The sequence below is a fragment of the Dermacentor variabilis genome, chromosome 9, assembly GCF_050947875.1.
Source record: "Dermacentor variabilis isolate Ectoservices chromosome 9, ASM5094787v1, whole genome shotgun sequence".
Taxonomy (NCBI): Eukaryota; Metazoa; Arthropoda; class Arachnida; order Ixodida; family Ixodidae; genus Dermacentor; species Dermacentor variabilis.
Window position 1 is genome coordinate 45,552,871 of NC_134576.1, and position 19,180 is coordinate 45,572,050.

A 19,180-nucleotide genomic window follows, 5' to 3' on the forward strand; every position below is an offset into this window, starting at 1 on the left:
GTCGCAAAGCACAGCAAACTATCAGCTCGCAAGCGGAGTGTCGCTAGACGAAACTTTCCCGAAATAAGGTTGCACCCATTTACATGATGTTTCCTTACGCTATGTCTTAAAGCAGCCCATCTCGAACTGAACAGAGAAGCTACAGTTCACCTCGCCACCTCATGATCGCTTACCTTTTGGCGAAAAGACTCGTCGTCGTCGTAGGCGAAGAGCCTTTCAAGACGCTTGTTGTACGCAACCTCAGCGTGCAGCTTGCTGTCGTGGTAGGTATTGGCGTAGCTCAGGTTCTTGCAGACCTTTGTAGCAATGGAGCGATAAAAAGAACGCCCGACAGAGTCAGCAGCGTAATCTTTTTCAGTCACCTCTCACAGCTTTTAAATATTAGTCGCCGCCTCCAGTTCTATAGCTAGAGACAGAAAAACAATCCTTATGGAACGACCATATATTATTGCTCAGTATCAAATTAATAAATACTTTCGTCAGCAGAGGGATTGTAAGCTTTAGCTGCAAAGAAATAAGTGACGACGCCATCGTGCAATATCTTCACAATACGACCACGATAAAGCGAATTGGGAGAACATGTTCTTTGTGTCAGTATTATTTTAACTCGCAGAAGGTTCCAACGTTTCTTAAACAAATCCATGCGTCGCAATGCTTGCAAACTCCTTGTAGAAACGGCTGAAATAAGAGAAAATTCAACGAACTCCGTGACTATCATTGCCCAATAACGTGCATGCGGGCATTCTTTCTAAAAGAAAACGTACGAGGTACTTTTATACTGTGATAATTTTGACTTGAAGTGACTTGGACATTTGAATAATTTAGAACGAGCTCAGAAATAAATATAAAGTACAAAATTTTTTGGCTATATTATAATACAAATGAAAATTCGTCGTTATAGAAATCACATTGAAAACTGATTAACAAAATATTTTGCAAAAATTCTAGGGAAATCTAGGGAAATATTTTATTACCTGGCTTAGGAGTTCGGCAGCACTGTGCACACAGAACATGATATGCATGACATCAATGGCATAGCATGTCACGACACGACAAGAATGACATGCAGGATATGAATGACGTGGCATATTATGATGCGCGGGACATGACAAGAATCATATGCATGCTTGACACGCGTGACGTGACGGGGACATGCCACTACATGACATGCACGGCCACGAGCACCTACCTAGTAGCCCAACCCTACGCAGGGCATTACATGAACGACATGACAAAAATACCAGGGCGGCTGAAGCGTGCCTACACTGTGCCCAGGTTAGCTCGTGCACGCGCGTGAGGTGGCTTTACCGCTAGCTTCGGAACAAAACGGCTGATCTTTGCGCAAACGTGCTCCATTCCTGAGCACATAGAGGGATACTGATTCAGCCTAGGCACAGTGCTCATGGTCCCGTATATGCGGGATCATATACAGTAACTTTAATTGTGACTCACGTTCTGCTGTTACCATTCAGGTAGCAAGGGTACATGTAGTACATAGCGCGCATGCAGGAGTCCAGTGCTACGATGTTGTACTGGCGGCGTAAGGAAATTACAGAGAGCGGTTGTTAAAAAATGCTGGCACAACATGGTACATCGAAGTTACAGGCGGATTTTGAACATACTTATGTTCGTCGCCCGTTCTGCCCTGAACTGACCCAGCTATGCCGACAATAAAACTGTCCAGGCTTCACCTTTTCTGTTGACTGAAAGCCGAGGTCGCACCAGCAAATATTTTGATAGTCGATTAGAACACTCTAACAGTCTGGAAAGCTAGATTCTGCGTATTCGTTAGGCAGTTCTAGCAGAACGTAGGCTTCCCGTGCCACCAAAATAAGTGTACCCTACGTATTTGCAGGCAGCTAGCTGCTCAGCAGGAAGGTTTGTATCCACGCGCGTTTTACGGCCATATCGGCAGCGGAAGGCAGAACGCTGCTCTTCCTCCGCTGCCGAACCATTTGAGCGAACCGTGACGGTCCTCTACAGTGCCTGATTCAATGAAGTGTCAGCGGAATCTAATGTATAGGGCGACGTTGAGTTAAGAGCGTCTGTTGATATGCTGTTTTCTCACGTGCTCACAGGAAACACACAACAAATAGCTAAACGTTCCAGCATTGTGTGTCATGAAACGTGCAGACCGGTGAATGAACAGAAATAAACGAGCGAGAATTCTACCTCTACGACGCTGCCAAGCTGTGGCCCCGGCATGTCCGAGCACAGCGACAGCAGAGAGTAGTTGCCCGGCCGGTCTTCGACCTGCGGGTCCGGGTAGAGCGGCCGGTACCAGCGGCCGAACATGGCCACCGACACGGCCAGGCTCGCGATGATGCCGCTACGCGCCAAGCCCTCGACGCTACCATGTGCCGCCCCCTGCGCCGTGATTGCGTAAGCCAAGTCATCCATTCCAAAATCACGCTAGACGTTTCAAGTTATGACTATGCCAGTATTGTCCAACAATTCATCAAAATGGCTTTTTTCACCTGTGCTCCTAGTATCATATAATGATGTCGAATAAAGTGAATTCAATTGAATAATGGTACCATGGAGACACATAGTGCCTTGGTGTGCCAGTGGTAACTTAATAGCCAGGTAAATATTAGAGCAGCAAATAAGATTAATCACAGCGTGTTTTTGAGCGAGCCAAAGCTGTTTTTGAAGCGGTAACTTAGAACGATACGCAGACATAGGCCCACTTCAAGTCTTATTATCATTATTCAGATAACGCCCTCAATAATTTTCTTACTACTGTTTGCAGCTTTATAGCAATCGTTTTTGTGATTGCTGAAAGTAAAATATTTCATTGGCTGAAGATAAAATTAATGAGCTTTGTTTCAAAAGTTCATGAGCGCACTTTCTTGTGTATATAATTCTTGGGTTCATTGATTTAATGAAGGAATTCGCTTCTCGTAATGAAAACGCTCCCTACGTAACTCACTTTAGGATCAAAATGTGCTTGTCGTATGGAGCCACCAATTTATTGAAAGGCCAGCTACACACTCAAGCTGAAGAAAAATACTTGAGTAACTGTTAGTTGTATGGACAGATTTAGTTTACAAATTGCTTTAAGTGAGTCGAAATCGTCTAAAGAAAGTGTAAGTGATATTACCGCCTCAAGACAATCCTGCGGGTCACCGCCTGATGCTTGCGTCGTAGGTTACGTAAGTTTGACATCAGGAGATGGGAATAAATACAGGTTGGAACAGTTTTACGTTAGAGGGCCCTTACTCTCGGATTCAGCTGCTTAATAAATTCTGAATGATAGCACACCGGTGATTTCGCAGTCTCTTGTTGCTTATTCTGTATTTTGTTCATGTTTTTTTCCATTGTGCTGCTCTTCGCGCAAGGCGTTGAGCTCTTGACGGGCGATCTTTCCCATTGGCGCCATAGATGCAGCAGTAGCTAAAAGGCCTTCTAAACAAGCGACTACAGCTGCTGAACCCCCCAAAAAACTTGATACATCATGAACCAATAGAACGCAAAGTGTAAAAGACAAAACATACAATTTTCTACATAGATTTCCTTGCTGCAACGCCCTCTGCATGCTCTAACAGAAGGAGGTATGAGCCATGTCGATGTGGCCTTCAAGCCTATACTAATGTCGCTTTTGTTAAGCACAACATTCTGATGGCACGTTCTAATGGTAACTGCGCTGCTCTGTTTACGTTTACCATGAGTGCTTGGTTCTGCAGATATTTTACTGGGATAGTTGGTACGGCATGACTGTTTGGTGACTATGGATTGCATAGTTGTATACCATATTGAGAGTACATCTGTCAACGCAAGTTAGCACCGGTGATACGGCAGCTCAAGCTGATTCAGAGTTCAGTTCTATGCACTTCGCACACATCACATCCAACTCACCAAATTGTGGAAATATATGTCGGACGGAGAATCCAGCAGTGTCGGTGGAACGATCAGGCCGCCCTCGAAGTTCTTATCCTCGACAAAGTAATGTGCAATGGAAACCACAATGTCCGGAGTATATATCCTCCTGCGATATTGTGGAACATTCAGGCCGTGAGGTGTTATCGGTAAACATGCTGGGAGGAGACAGAGACTTACTGATCACAAAAAGCTTCACTTCATCGCTATCTCCATGCTGCCCCAGTACGACTTCCTGCAGGCTTGGGATCTCCATGTTGCATCAATACAACATCCTGCAGGCTTATTTCTTCGGTGTAAAAGTAGCACGTTTTGTTTTTATTTTTATGAGGACTCGTATAAGGGGATTTATTTGGCAGCTCCTTATATTATCAGCCATAGACGTCGTGGTCACCAGATTTACGCAATGTCTACGAGTTGCCTAACGCGTTACGGGAAATCTGACGATTTTATTCAAGCGCAATGAAGATTTATCCATGGTTTCAGAAATCAAGACACCTGTTGACGTATACACGCTTACATTTTTGAAGCAGACCCTGAGTATCAAACTCACTTGCTCTGCTTTTGACGGAAGAGTTGCGTGTGAGAATTTCCGCAATGAATCATAAAGACATTCAATATAAATGACTGCGATATAGTCAGGCGCTGTTTCCCGCATTGAGGCGCGCTGAGCAGTTTTTTTTCTATAGACAGACCTGTTTTCCTTGAGCCCACCTACCTTAAGAAGAACTGCTATTCGAACGGGCGCAGTGTTGTCATAAAACTTGGCCATGTAAAAATATCACCCTGCACTTACAGCGAGCTTCTATCTGCGATCACACATTTGTGCCATATAACACATTTAGCAGCATTTTTAGGTTGAGATTCCGTGTTGCAGCCTCCCATATATTAGGCAACGTTGCACTCAAGCTGGCATCTACAATTTGCCAAGCTATCGCTAGCGAAGGAAGTAATCGGTGACCGCAGCTACCAAAACGAACGACAAAAAATAAGTACTAAGGCAACGTAGAAGCCGGGGCTCCAGCGTAGCTCGTTGCAGGTATGCAATGTCGAGCTGCGTTTTCGATGCTTTTCACTCCGTAAAGAACTGATCGTACAGCAATATGAATCAGCACGTATATGGAAAATGACAAACGCATTGCTCGATGAAACCACGCGCAATGTTTGAGGATTACTTGAAGAGAGATGCCGTCTCTGCGGTCCAAGCTGGCGTGTACATTTTCGTGGCTAACGCCGTGAACACTACCGGATCTTTCTGCCGGTGCATCAGCACAGACACCATCTGAAAGGCGGAAGCATGAAACGAGGTCAAAATAGCGTGGCTAAAGAGTTTGATTTCACAAAGTCTACAGCAATGAGTACGAACTGAAAACAAATCACTGTGGTTGCTGATTCATTACATGCGCTATTCATTTTAGCTCTAACTAGGTCAGAGACGTATTGCCTCTCTGCCGTTTGCAAGTGGCCCAGTCTTCGCGGCAACGAGTGCAGCTGAAAAACTGCAGTTCGCCTCATTGAATGACTGAGCGCATGCACATTTTTATCTGTTTGAGCTAAGAATGAGGCAGGCGTATGCTATGCTCAGACTGTTGGACACAAAATGCGGCTCGTTTTGTTGCCAAGAGGTGCCAGCGCTGTCGAAAGAGCACTGCTAGCATCTACCACTGCTTCCTACCTGTGGACGAAAAAGCAGAGACAAAAGAAATGCAGCGACGCTTCCGCAGCGTCTGTCCCTGAAATCACGAAGTGTGACAACGCATGCTCAGGCTAATTAGTTGTTTATAGATGAAGAAGGTCTAAACTGCCGGCAGTAGTAGCCAATAACTCAACCACACATGTTTAGAAACTTGTGCCAGAACGGCGCAGTGATGAAGAAAAAGATAAGCTTGAAGTTCTTGACGTCAGAATGAAGTACCAGGGTTGGCTTTCTTGATAGATATTCTAAAAATGGGAACGTAGACCTTTAAGTTCTGAAAAAATATTTATTATTGCATTTAATGAACAGAAACAGAGTTTTGATAGAAAGATGCACCAATGTATACAGTGTTGCCTAGGTAACCATTTAAATAGACTCCAAAGAGAAAGAGTAGGTCAATTAAACGGATAATGGCTTCCTTCAAAACAGCAATTCGCTTACTTTCATAGTAGGAAATTGGTTGTCACAAATGAAAATAAAGACCTGGGGCCGAATTCACAAAGCTTTTCGTTCATAAGTGCTGTTTTTCATTGGCTGATCGCCTTCGCTAATAATACATCCTACATCACTATTGGCTGGCACGAACGCTTTTAGCTGAAGAACGTTTCGTGAATACAGGCCCAGATTATGTTTTCTTTATTATCACGGGAAAATTCCAGCGCACGTACATCATTGTGGCATCATGAATTTCAAACGATATTCTCGTAGTCGAACAGTTGTCACGAAGCGAAAATCCTGTGTTCACTTTCAGTTCCTTTAATAAACTTTAATAACTAGGACAAAGGTGTACGCTGGCCAATTGCATGACGTAACGAATCGCTGCTGAGTGAAGTTCAAGGCCGCGGTGTGATCACCTGTCTTTTCATTCCTGCGAATTTTCTTGCTTACGAAGTATCTTCTCACGATAACAGGGGCTTTTTCAGTGTCGCAGAAGCGCAACCAACCAACACGGTTCAAGCTATTTTCTTTGAAGTTTAGTGTTCTTGCAGTGAACAAGCGATGAAGACAGGAATTTCTTGTCAGAAAGTTACACTTATCGAGCCAAACTATAGTATGCACTGTGGCTTGCTACCCTACATTGGTGTTGAATACGCGACGTATTAAGATAAAGGGGGAAAGATGTCGAGTAAGTAAATGTCGTCCATACCTTGAGTATTTCTAGCAGTGTTTGAAGCTCGGGTGGACCGTAATCGTGCACAGGCGTGTTGACGTAGCCAAAATGTGACACACCGCGATCGAACAGATTGCGCAGCAGGGCTTTTCCGTCGGGCGACGCCAGTGCCTGCTTCGTGTTCTCACGGTTCCTGAAAAGGGCAGTTTATTACTTTCAAAGTTTTTTTTTACATTAGATGTAAGGTGATGAACGTTCGCGCCCGAAGGTGATCGTACTCGCGTCGACCAAGCTGGGTGAAAGGTTTTGTTTTGGTAGGGCATTGACTTCTGCGCCCTCACAGACCACATCTGCAAAGGATGAGCTATAGTGACTCTAGGGCGGTTACAATCGATGTCGTGGATGTTTGGCATTTGAGAAAAAAAAACTACATGAAGCAGCCATTTCAAGCAGCAAAGTATGCGTGCTGCGTGCCTTAGAATCGTCGTGTAGTAACAGACAATGATTCGAGTAAACCGACACATGTTGGCCTCATGTGAACTTACACGTGACGTATCCGTGTTAACTTTGAAATGCTGTTGTTGCTGTTCTCGTCATGTTTATTGGTATGGCAATTAAATGGGCACTCTAGCCGAAGTTTAACCGTCGTGGTCGCCATCGCTATCATATTTCGCATAAAACAGAAGTGCGATAAGATCATATTTCGCCACGGCCACTGTATGCTGTAAGTGGTGAAGAAAGAGTCCTATGATGAGCCGACAAGCATGGTTGTGTTCAAGCGGTGATCAAGCGGTGATCAAGCGCGTGCAGAGCAGGCTAGACAGGTGAGCGCGCATCTACTTATCTAGTCCCACTGTGGATGCGCATGGCTGTTAGCGTAGCTGGACGCCGTATCTTGAAGTAAATCTGCTGTGCGCGCAAAAGCTGAGGGCGAGCCGAGATGGCTTGTGTCTTCATGCTGCAGTGTACCCTCGCACCAGCCGTTGGAGATCGCGTAGTCTCAACTTTCTGAGACGCGGTTAATCAAAAGGCAGCCCGAAGCATGTGCTCTCTGCGGCCGGTGCTCTACATCACGCTAGCTTTGTGAAACCGAATGTTTATGGTCATCGAGTGAGATCTGCTCATGTTTGTCAGTGCGCGCGTGAGATCATACTTCGTGATTTGCTTATTAAGTGAGTGTTCCCTGCAACTTACACAGCCGATAAAGCTACAAGCCTTACTTCGTGAAATTGTCAAATACTTCGCTATGGGTAGCAATGCTCTTGCTTTGCGGCGAAATAAACTTTTTTCAATGTTGCATCTATACTTTTGTGCTCCACAGCTCATGAAACGGTCAACAGCTTCTCAAGGTTTCTTTATATGCCCTAAGCATCAGGCCTACAATTTAGAACCATCCTCCTTGGTTAGCAGTGTACTAGCGAAATTACCTTAGTCACAGAACATTTTCTGGTTCTTTCCTACTGAGGCTAAATTATATCATCGCGGTGGAATGCGTCGAAGCGTTGAAGCTAGCTTACGGTTGAGCAGCGCACTCACTCGTAGTCGAAACCCACTCCGTAGTCTGTTGCATCCTGTTGTGCGGCAGCCATCAAGAAGCGAACGAAGGTGCCCTGCGACGGATCCATCAACGGCATGCTGCCGTCCACCTTGTCGATGGAGTCGAAGAAGACGTAGTCGCAAAGGCCGTCTTCGGGAAAGCTCATGCTCGTTCGCATACTGTCAGCGACAGTGCATATGAGTGGCGACTCGGGAGGGTGTCCTACGAAACAATTCGAGTGGTCTCACAGTTAAGCACGGTAAGAGTGAGAACTCAAAGGTTGATAATTTATTCGTAGGATAGACTACGTAAGCATTGACTGTTGGGCTAGTTGGTGTATCTTGTAGTGTCACTGAGTGAAAAAAAAAAACAGCGGGAGGAAACGATGTGGATAGGACAGACGCATCCGCATCTCTGTCCGCCTGTCTGTCCGTCTGTCCTGTTCACGTAGTTCCTTCACGCATTTTTCTGCTCAAAGACACTACATTCGTACAATAGTTGGTTCACGCTCTGAAACTTGTTGCGCTAATCCGCGCGGACGAAGATGAAGAAATAAACAGAGATAGACATAAGCTTTAACGATATGTCGGAGATGTTAGCCTGGCTGTTCGCCGAAATAAACAGAGACAACTCGAAGAAAAGTGCATGTTCGTGGTGAAAGGCCTTCCTGTTTAGTGTATATGAATTACGTCCTAACATTGGTGTCCCGTTGTGGAGAAAAGAATGACGTTGGCACAGCAACGGGGTTCATAGCGCTGGAAGACACGGACAAGAGCGAAACAACAACGCCGAGCGCTAGCGTTTCGTTTCAGGAATTGAATAACGAACATAGCGTGATTCCGTGCGGCTCTTGTCACTGTCATCATATTAAGTTTACTGCATATTGAGGGCAATCTCGAATTACTTCTGTCTGGAGCGACCTAACTCTGCCCTGTACTTCAATAAGCCTAACATCAGCCCCTACCTACCTTCTCATTATATCCATTTTACTTTCCCCTAGTCTTCTCACACCTGATCAGTGGTGGGGCTCCTGAATATTGGTGTATACTGTCGCGAGAAGAAAGCTAGCATACAGGCGTACGTGTGTGCTTGAAACAGCTGCTTTCAGTTTATGTTCAAGCCACGAGCGCAAGTGAGAGCCTTTTGTTGCCATATGTGTGCCCGCCCCAAGTACGCTTGCTCTTCCTTCACTACACCACCACGGTGCGGGCAAGCCAGCTTACCCTGGTGAAGGCGATGGACGTAGATAAGTTGAGTCACTACACGAGAACAACGCGCTTCAGTGATAGCAGGCTTGAATCATCCCGTTAAAAATTCATTTGGTGTTCCACTCTTTATGTGCACTCGCCCTGCTTTTATCTTCCGTGTCTTCCCGCTACTTGTTTCACTAGAGTAGTCTGTTCACTAACGTTACACGGGTGTTATCATTCATTATCGCGGTTAGCGCTACAGTGTAGTAGAACGTGTCTCGAAATTGCCGCCCGAAAGAACAACATTACCTATAGCAGATCGACAAACAGTAGATATGAACAGCTGCATTGCCCACATCTGTTCTCCTTTTAGTGCAAAGGAATTACGCGTAAGGAGGTTCTCCGCAAAGACGCGTGAAAATACGCACCTTAATTTGCATAAAGTGCGTCAAACGTATATGAAAAAAAAATTATGCAGGTCCCACACACTATGGGAATCGATGTAAGCGAAGCTTTCTGTGCTGGATGCTTTCATTGACGATAATTAGCGGTGATGTTGAAGGCTAAAGCTTAATTTCTTCAAGGTTTAGGCTAACTCGAGGGTGGTGAGTTGTTAGACGTTACCTTGCGTGCAACACTGCTGTTTGTTTGCGTAGTACACAGAACACACTGGGAAAGGTGTTTGCTTGAGGCGTTGTTGTGCGCCATATTTTATAACCTCTCAGAGGGTTGAGCGTTGTTATTTCGTCGCATGGCACATCGCACTGTGGCAGAAGTATTAAACTTGAATTGGAAAATGGGGCTGTACGTGTCAAAATTCCACTCGGATTACCAGGCAAGCCGTAGTGGCGGACTCCGGATTAATTTTGACCCCCGTGATGTTCTTTAACGTGTCCCAAAATCTAAGTGCACGTGCGGTTTCCATTTCGACCCCTTCGATATGCGGCTGCCGCAACTGGGATCAAATCCGCGACCTCTAGCAATGCCACAGCCGCAAAGCTAATGCGGCGGGCACAGAAGTGTTTATTTGACAGTCGACCGCTTCGGTAGTGTCTCCTGCACCCTGAGGTGCGCTTTAATTAATGCGGCTCTGCTTATGCACGCCCTGCGTAAGTTGCCCGCTTGACATATTTACATGGCGTTTATTTTTCAGAAATAGCGGCAACGTACTGTACCGTACCTTGAACTTAAGCTTATCCTGTTTCCCCGCAATAGTTTTTGTATAGTAGTGGGGTTTCCTTGCCTCGTCACGACACCTTCCTCTCTTATATGGGAACTGCCTCTTCACCTCCCTCTCCTTCTTTTCCTCTTCTCTCTACACTTCTATCCGCTTCCCCTCTGGCCTCGCACGTTAGTAGTTTCTGCAATGCTTCTGCGGGGTGTCACGTATAATTACAGGTGTCAAGCGGCTAATGTGGCGACGGCCAGGGAAGTCCAGAGGGCATTGTGCACATTCGACGCGGTGGGGTGAAAACGAGTTTCCTCAGTCGCCTTTCCTCTCTGAACCACCCCCCGAGGCGGTGTGCACGACAGCAGCCACAGCAGCAGCAGCAGCAGTGGGAAAGTCGAAGGAAGAGGCAAAGAAAGCTTCGCTTAAAAAAAAGAAAGAAAAACGTCGTAGCCTTGTTTTGTAATCTACAAGACGCGTACCTTCGTGCAACAATGCAACTTGGCTTCATATGCTTTGGCTAAAGCTAACATGCGGTTCAGCTTTACTAAATCACCTAATTGTTGCAGATATGGCTTTAATTCGCTCGAATCTGTACTGTGGTGTCGATGCAAGCAAATTAAGTTCAGCAAGTGCCTAGATGGTGAATGAGAACGATAAAAATATGGTCTTACGTGGTCCTACTAAGGCTCTCCTCTTCGCCTTGTCTGCATTTCCAGAAAAATATATATAAAAAAGAAACGCCTTTAGACAACTTAAAAGCAATTTGGTATTTCGTATATGTAAATTTGCGCACGAATCACAGGCTACGCGAAGGACCCAGACAATCTATTTTTGCTAAAAACTATTTGCTTGAATAAAGGTCGGTGGGCTTCATGGCGTATGTCTGTTGCAGTAGCATATTTAGTAAAGCAGTGAACGGGGCTGGTTGGTGGACGTTCATGATTGTATTGCGTTTAGTGTTACACAGATGAACATAAGGAGCAAGACGCGGAGGTACGTGGCACAAGCCACGAACTTGTTTAATGGTTTTAAAGAACACGCGTATATCGAGGGTGATGTGGCGGAGGGGGGATATATAAAAAGATATGACGAGGTGACAACATGTGATGATGCGGTGGACCGGAAGACATAGTTCACTTGCACCCATTCGCCCTGGCAAACTCGACTTCAGGGCGAATAGGTGCAACGAGCCAGGGCGAACGGGTGCAACTGAACTATGGTTTCCGTTCCACCGCATCATCACATGTTGTCACCTTGTCATATCTTTCGTTATCTCCCTACCGCCCCCCCCTCCCCGCCACATCACTTTGTACATAAGCGTGTTCTTTAACAGCATGAAACAAGTTGGTAGTTTGCGCCACGTTCGTCCGCGTCTTGTTCCTTATGTTCGTCACTGCAACACTAAGCGCAATACAATCATGAGCATATTTAGGTAGCGTTTGTTGTTTCTTTGCGTAATTCTGCAGAGAGCACAGTTCTTAACGAGCACATGATTTCCGGTAATGTAAGTCCACCGGACGTACATATTAAAAAGCTTTAATATTTGGTAGTTAACGACGAATTGAGGAAAAAGAACGCAATCTTTGCATCAGTGCCTTCGTATCGGCGGCAATGAAAGTCCGACCACCGACCATGAATGTACGCGAAAGGGCCCAAGAACGCTGTTCACATTAAGCGGCAAAACATCTTCATCTGAATTTAAGTAGAACCAGTAGAAAAGCTTCAAATGATTGAACTGCAAGCAACAACTTGACAGTAGCTTTAGCATACGCTGAAGAGGATGAAGGCGAAAGTCAGCACGCTCACGAGGCATTCATTAAAGGCCGTGGGTTCGATTCCCACCAATGGTCGTGGGTTTCGCTGCCATTTGGCGACACACAATTTAGCAGCCACAACGCCGGACATCGGATTTTCCGACCCATGAGCCATCTAATGCTTTTGCCTTAATAAGTTTTAGTGATTAACAGATTTAACCTAACGTTAACATTTTGCAACAACATATTCCAAGCAGTATCGCAGCAATTTTGAAAATCTCCATAAATCCGCCACGAGCATCAAATGTTGCTATATGCGAATAGAGCGGCAGAAAGTGAAAAACGGATATTTATTTGCCTATTCATTCGAGGCGGTCGTCCTTGGCTCAACCACAACTAATTGATGGGCGAGCATTTGCGGAACACTTCGATAAATAAAATAAAGCAGCCCTGACTTTTTTCAGGTGAAAATCTCACAAACAAGGAACGTAAAGTTCGCAAACGTAAGGCTCGCGAAGAGAAGAAATGAAAAGGCAACGGCTTAGATTGAGCTTACGCAGGGGTATCTCCTTACGCGCTTGTTGGCCTACAAGCGACTCATTCACGCCATGCAAGCCTGAAAATAAAATGAGAAAGAAGGCACTCAGAGAACCAAAACAGCACGTGTTTTACGCGTTTATTATTATATGTAACTCCCTCCTCAAGACAAAAATTGTACGCCCTTGTCCTATGGATAACACCCTTAACGTTTAGGAAAAGCTTTAGCTCGTGAGCTGCTATCGAATACTTGAGAGCGGAGGAATTGTTTTCTCAGCAACCAGAGCTCAGATTTTGATAAGGTCCGCTGCAGTTAAAAGAAGTATTTAAATCGACAGTGATTACAGCAAGCAGATCTTTTTTAATCCTTGAGTTGTAGAAAGGTTAGTCAATGATACGAAATCTCAAATATATCGGTTATAGTGTTTACAATTCTCTAAATCTACAGTGAAAACTATACAAAAGTATTAACATTGCGTCTAAGACATCATCTCAAGTGGGCAGAATTGATGTATTACACACCGCTCTGAAATATTGAACTAATTTCTCAATATGACTTCTGCAAAACATCGCTAAACCTTGTCACAATGTAACGTAAACTGTAAGTTGGTATGGAACGTTTGTCATCTTTAGACGATCCAACAGGCGAAACATACAGAAGCGCAACATTTGTTCTCGGAGCGGAGGTACGGCTTTGTAAACTCCATTCGCCAATGCCTTTTAAACTAACAAAAATTTTGTAAAATTTGTAAAGCATGCCAAATTCTTCACATAAATTCTACGTGCTGCAGCCACTATAATGTTACATTTTCTCTCAAATGCAGCAAATATTATTGAAATCGGCACGTGAGTTTTCTACTAGAATAATTTTTGCGTTTTACACGTATTCGAATAGGTGGCAATGGAGTGAATTCCTAGCTAACCTTCCTTTTTAAGGGGCAAGATTAAATCGTGGGCGACGAAAAGTGATAATTTTCGCCCATTTTTGGCTGCATGTAAACATTCATCCTCATCATAATAATAACCACCACCATCATTATTATTATCATCATAATCATCATAATCAGCCTGTTTAATGTCCACTGCAGGACGAAGGTCCACTGCGATCTCCAATTACCCCTGTCCTGCGCCAACCGATTCCAACTAGTGCCCGCAAATTTCCTAATTTCATCGCTCCACCTAGCCTTCTGCCGTCCTGGACTGCGCTTCCCTTCCCTTGGCACCCATTCTGTAACACAAATGGTCCAACGACTACCTAACCGGCGCACTACGTGACTTGCCCAGCTCCATTTTTTATCTCTTGATGTCAATCAGAATATCGTCTATACCCGTTTACTCTCTGATACATGTCAAACCGCTCTCTTTCTGTATCTTAACGTTATGCCTAGCAATCTTGGTTTCATCGCTCTTTGCGCGGTCCTTAGCTTGTTCTCAAACTTCTTTGTCAGTCTCCAAATCACTGCCCCATAGGTCAGCCCTGATAAAATGCACTGATTGTGCTCCTTCCTTTTCAATGATAATGACAAGCTTCCAGTCAGGAGCTGACAATGTCTGCCGTATGCGATCCAACCCATTCTTATTCTTCTATGAATTTCCTTCTCATGATCAGGGTACCCTGTGATTATTTGACCTAGGTAAACGTACTCCTTCACAGGCTCTAGAGGCTGACTGGCGATCCTGAACTCTTGTTCCTTTGCCTGGCTATTCATCATTATCTTTGTCTTCTGCATATTAATCTTCAACCCGACTCTCAGACTCTCTCTGTTCAGGTCCTAAATCATTTGTTGTAACTCATCTGCACTGTTGTTGAATAGAACAATGTCATCGGCTAACCGAAGGTTGCTGAGATATTCGATGTCGATCCTTACTCCGAAGCCTTCCCAGTTTATTAGCTTTAATACTTCTTCCAAGCATGCAGTGAATAGCATTGGAGAGATTGTGTCTCCCTGTCTGACCCCTTTCTTTATAGGTATCTCCCTGCCTTTCTTGTGTAGAATTAAGGTAGCTGTAGAACCTCTGTACATATTTTCCAAGGTATTTACGTAAGCGTTCTGTACTCTTTCATTACGTAATGCCTCTATGAATGCTGCTATCTCTACTGAATGAAATGCCCTTTATAATCTATGAAAGCCATATAGAGAGGTTTACTGTACTCAGCGTATTTCTCGATAACTTGATTAATAACATGGACGTGACCCATTGTAGAGTATCCCTTCCTGAAGCCAACCTGTTCTCTTGGTTAACTAAAGTACAGTGTCGCCCTTATTTTATTGGAGATTATTTTGGTAAATATTTTATATAATAGTGGGAGTAAGCTAATGGGCTTATAACTTTTCAATTCTTTACTGTCTCTCTTTTTGTGGATTAGTATAATATTTGCATTCTTCCAGACTTCTCGGACTTTCTTCGCAAGTAAACATTACGGCACAAAAAATAGAGGAAATGAACTTTCATGGCTATCGCTGCACAGCACTTGTGTCGCATATTTTGGTGCACCAAGTACTGTGAAATTATAATGACGCAGTTCTAATCTAGGACTTTTCTCATCGCAACTATGGGCCCGCGTCACGGCGCCATTTAGTCATGGTGTCGTTCTGCAGGCGACTACATGAAGTTGTTTCTCACATCGCAACTTTAGTTCGGGCTTGCTACTTTGTAGACATTTTGCTGCCCTAACAGGAAGCGTTTGCTCAGCGGCTCCTACCCAAATACATGGAAACTGAGAAATCCTCTTTCTCGGTAGCCACAGCACCGCATTTGATAAGGGGCGATATAACGTGAAGCTATTCCAAACTTTTCTATTCCAATTCTGCAATCAGCCCTCCGCGATTTCTGAAAAATCTTTTTGGACCAACCCCCCTTCGCTTGTCTGTCACGCGACGTCACGAAAACCTCAATAGCTCCCCATCTGATATGAAGTGTACACACTGATCATGCATGATTGGACCGAACAAAAGAAAAATGGCTATTTCTCATTCGACGCCTTTTCGCCATTAGCCCTCGGCTATTGGTGAAAAGATTTCGGGCTGCACCCACTTCACCTGCCTGTCACGCGACCTCCCAAAACCGCGAAAACTCATCGCGTCAAAGTGACGTGAACGCGTTAAAGATACATTAATATGCCGAACAGAACCAAATTTTTTGGTGCATGGCCCCAGACTGCCCCGTTCCAAAGGGAATAAAAGATGGCTGCCCTCGATCTCTCAGGCACTGGCTACTCGCACCTGCCGAAGAGCATGAGTTTATAAGCGTCAAATAAAAGTTTCTCCTTGGCCGTGTAATGTTTTCGAGCATTTTTGACACGTTTACGACCTCGACCTGCCAACTACACTTTGCTGAGCATCCTTTTTAGCAGCATTCTTATCGTTACGTTGCACGCCGCCGCGATTTTCGACCAGCCACAATAAGTTAAGTAAGGATAAGCGGACCAATCGTAGACGCCGGCATCGCCCTCTTCATCCGGTTATGTATTTTCAGCGCACTGCCTCGGCCCGATAGAAACCCTGTCCACTTGAGTGTGCTCCTTGTCTCTTGTCAGCCAATTAGATAAGACAAGCCACTCAGTGTAGGAAATGTTATTCGTTTTGAAAGCAAAGAAAGTGACCTCCTATAAACTAGAGGGCATTTGGTTCGGCTGTTAAGGCAACGCTGCGGGTCACTGCCCGATGCTTGCATCGGCGGTTATGCAACTTTGACGTCAGGAGATTGGAATAAAAACATATTGGAATAGTTTTACGTTATAAGGCCCGAGGCTTGTCAAATCGAAAAGAAAGAAACGTTATAATTTAGTTGTTGTAGGAAGCAGGTATTTTTAATTAGGACGTCAATTGCTCCTAAAGATTGTTGAAAATCGCAAAATTTCAGTAAGCAAAGCGAGCAAATTTAAAAATTTGTAAATCATCAATGAAAATCGCATCACCATTCTTCAAAGTGTATATAGATATCTGATGCCAACAAATTTGAACTAATATACATTGCTTTAAAATTTACCTGAATATGCGAGTAGGACTATTGTAAAACCGTCGAAAGCATTGAAACCATTTCAGGTAAGCTTTTAATTCAAATAATAAAATTTGCCCGTTTTACATGCTCTACCGAATGCAATTTACAGAACTTGAATATTTGTTCTCGGTGCAAAGTTAGTTGCAGTGCTTCTATTTTCTTAAGCTTACCAATATTCGTCATTGGAATTGTATTTTCAACTAAAACACAGAAGTTGGGCCATGAGATTGAAATGAATATGACTACCGGGATGGTCCTAGTCTTTTTGACTAGTGTTTGCACACTTCTCGTTATCCGTGATGATTGCTGAAGCAAATTACAGGCAGTTTGAAGGCGAAGATAGGGACTGAAAAGGATACGAGCATTAAACATAGGCGACAATAATTTATAAGAGATATAAGGGGCAGGTAAATTCAGCTGAAATAATTTATTATATTTGAATATGGGGGGGGGACAAATGGCACAACGCTTGTCTCATTCGTCGCCTTATATAGCAGGAGTTGCAAATGGCAACTATGAAAGGTCGTCCCTACGTACACAAGGGTAATAGTTACTGTAGTATTATAAGGTAAGGGCTTTAAACATATCTGACATTGTTTACGTGTTTAATGTTTACTTCTTATTAGTAGCATCTACTCGTATCTCCATTAGAATGATATAGAATGATTAGAATGGGGATAGTAAATATGGGGCACACTTTATTGAGCAGCCTCATCAAGTCACAGCAGTGTCAGCATGACTGCTGCTTCCACGTCGCCGCAAGGTGTTAAAAAGTATTTTATTGCAATTACTTGTTTTGTATCGTGACGCTGAACACAATTCCAGTTTTGTGCCTACGACTAGCTTCTCTATAAATTAACTAGCTTATGGTATCTGCGTCAAGACGTTTCTTTTCTACGCATCTATTTGTCACCATCGAACTTCGTTTGTCAATGGGGTAAGGGCTAATGTGAGCTTGGCTGAAACACAGCTGGAATTATTAGGGTCTTTTTGTATTGGACTACTTTTTAATTGATATGGCCAAAGCCGAGCCTCATGAACAATTTAACTACGTGTCCGGAAACGTACAGTTATAGAAGTCACGGGGGCTAGAGTAGCTTTCGTTGAAGAATGAGAGCAACTCTCGCAGTACTCGAAGTTCGTGGTAGCTTCCCAGGCCACAGGTGTTCTTCCCATCAGCAAACTCGAGGTCGTAAGCCGCTAAGCCGTACTTGATATTAGTCAGGGTCTGCTTTAGGTAGCAAAGCTGCAAAAATAACGAAGAGTGGAGAGGAACAAGAGGCGAACCGAGGGTCTCGATTTTTGTTAATCGGTAATCAATGTTAATCAATGAAACCAAGAAAAACACAGGGGACATTAGCTGTGGTTGAAATTGAAATGTAGGAAATGATAAAGAAAATGGAAATGAAAGAGGACGAAAAGATAACTTGTCGCTGGTGGGGACTGAAGCCACAACCTCCGCATTAAGCAGTAGAGATGGCAATATAAGGATTAAATTAGAAAAAGATGTGACAGCTAAGGTGAGGGTGACAGATCTTGTTCATGCATATGAAGGACAGCACAAATATGTTAAGTGTTCAAAGCAATGCCCGGCTAGGTCAGTCAATCCATTCACCCTAGCTGTGCGAAATCGTGTGAAGAAAGCATTCGTAACGGACAATAAAGGAGTGCTCGGACGCGGATTCAAATATTTTATGCCGGCTGTAGGGTTAGTAGGTTTTAAGGCCTGCTGGGCGCATGTGAAACAAGAAAAAGCTTGTGTACCAAACGCGTACACAGGAGAGTCCTACTATCACTCTTTGTCCCTTGCTGTTCTCCTGTCTTTCACTCACTACGGGAAAATTTTCTTCTACTGCTGCTGTAGAACACCGCACCAGAAACTCGGGTTAGTTGGTTATTCGTCATCATGGAACAACAGCGTCTAAACCTCTGGTTGAACATGTGCGTGAATGTCTTTTTATGCTCGTCTCATCGTTTTACGCGCTGCTATGAGATGGTATATAGCACGGACAGGCCCAGTAGTTGTAGCAGTCCGCCACAGATACCTTGTAGCGATAGGAAACCCCGTTGTCGTAGAAGAACATTCTTTGAAGCTTCTTGCTGTAATAAACTTCAGCCTGCGCACGTGCTTCGTAGTAGTGGTAGAAGGACTCATTTTTGCACACCTGCACGATAAGAATACGATAAAGAATGATAAAAAAGTACAGCTACTTGAAAAACCATTGTCAATAAACTTCATTTAAATTATTCAATAATCTAATATTTCCGATTAAGTTAACAGTCAACATAATTTTGCCTCTAAA

At 44.1% G+C, this 19,180-nt stretch overlaps 1 protein-coding gene across 1 annotated transcript in view; it reads right to left on the minus strand.

Moving 5' to 3' along the window:
- Positions 1 to 202: 202 nt before the first annotated feature.
- Positions 203 to 19,180, minus strand: part of LOC142558326 (uncharacterized) — a 40,166-nt gene continuing 21,188 nt past the window's right edge. Inside the window, exons 9-17 of the mRNA XM_075670473.1 lie at positions 18,923 to 19,042; positions 17,946 to 18,123; positions 12,895 to 12,954; positions 11,256 to 11,288; positions 8,223 to 8,445; positions 6,723 to 6,879; positions 5,055 to 5,161; positions 2,173 to 2,367; positions 203 to 296 (exon numbers count right to left, since the gene is read on the minus strand). Of these exons, the coding sequence (XP_075526588.1) occupies positions 2,175 to 2,367; positions 5,055 to 5,161; positions 6,723 to 6,879; positions 8,223 to 8,445; positions 11,256 to 11,288; positions 12,895 to 12,954; positions 17,946 to 18,123; positions 18,923 to 19,042 (1,071 nt within the window). The 3' untranslated portion in view covers positions 203 to 296; positions 2,173 to 2,174. The remainder of the gene's footprint in view (positions 297 to 2,172; positions 2,368 to 5,054; positions 5,162 to 6,722; positions 6,880 to 8,222; positions 8,446 to 11,255; positions 11,289 to 12,894; positions 12,955 to 17,945; positions 18,124 to 18,922; positions 19,043 to 19,180) is intronic.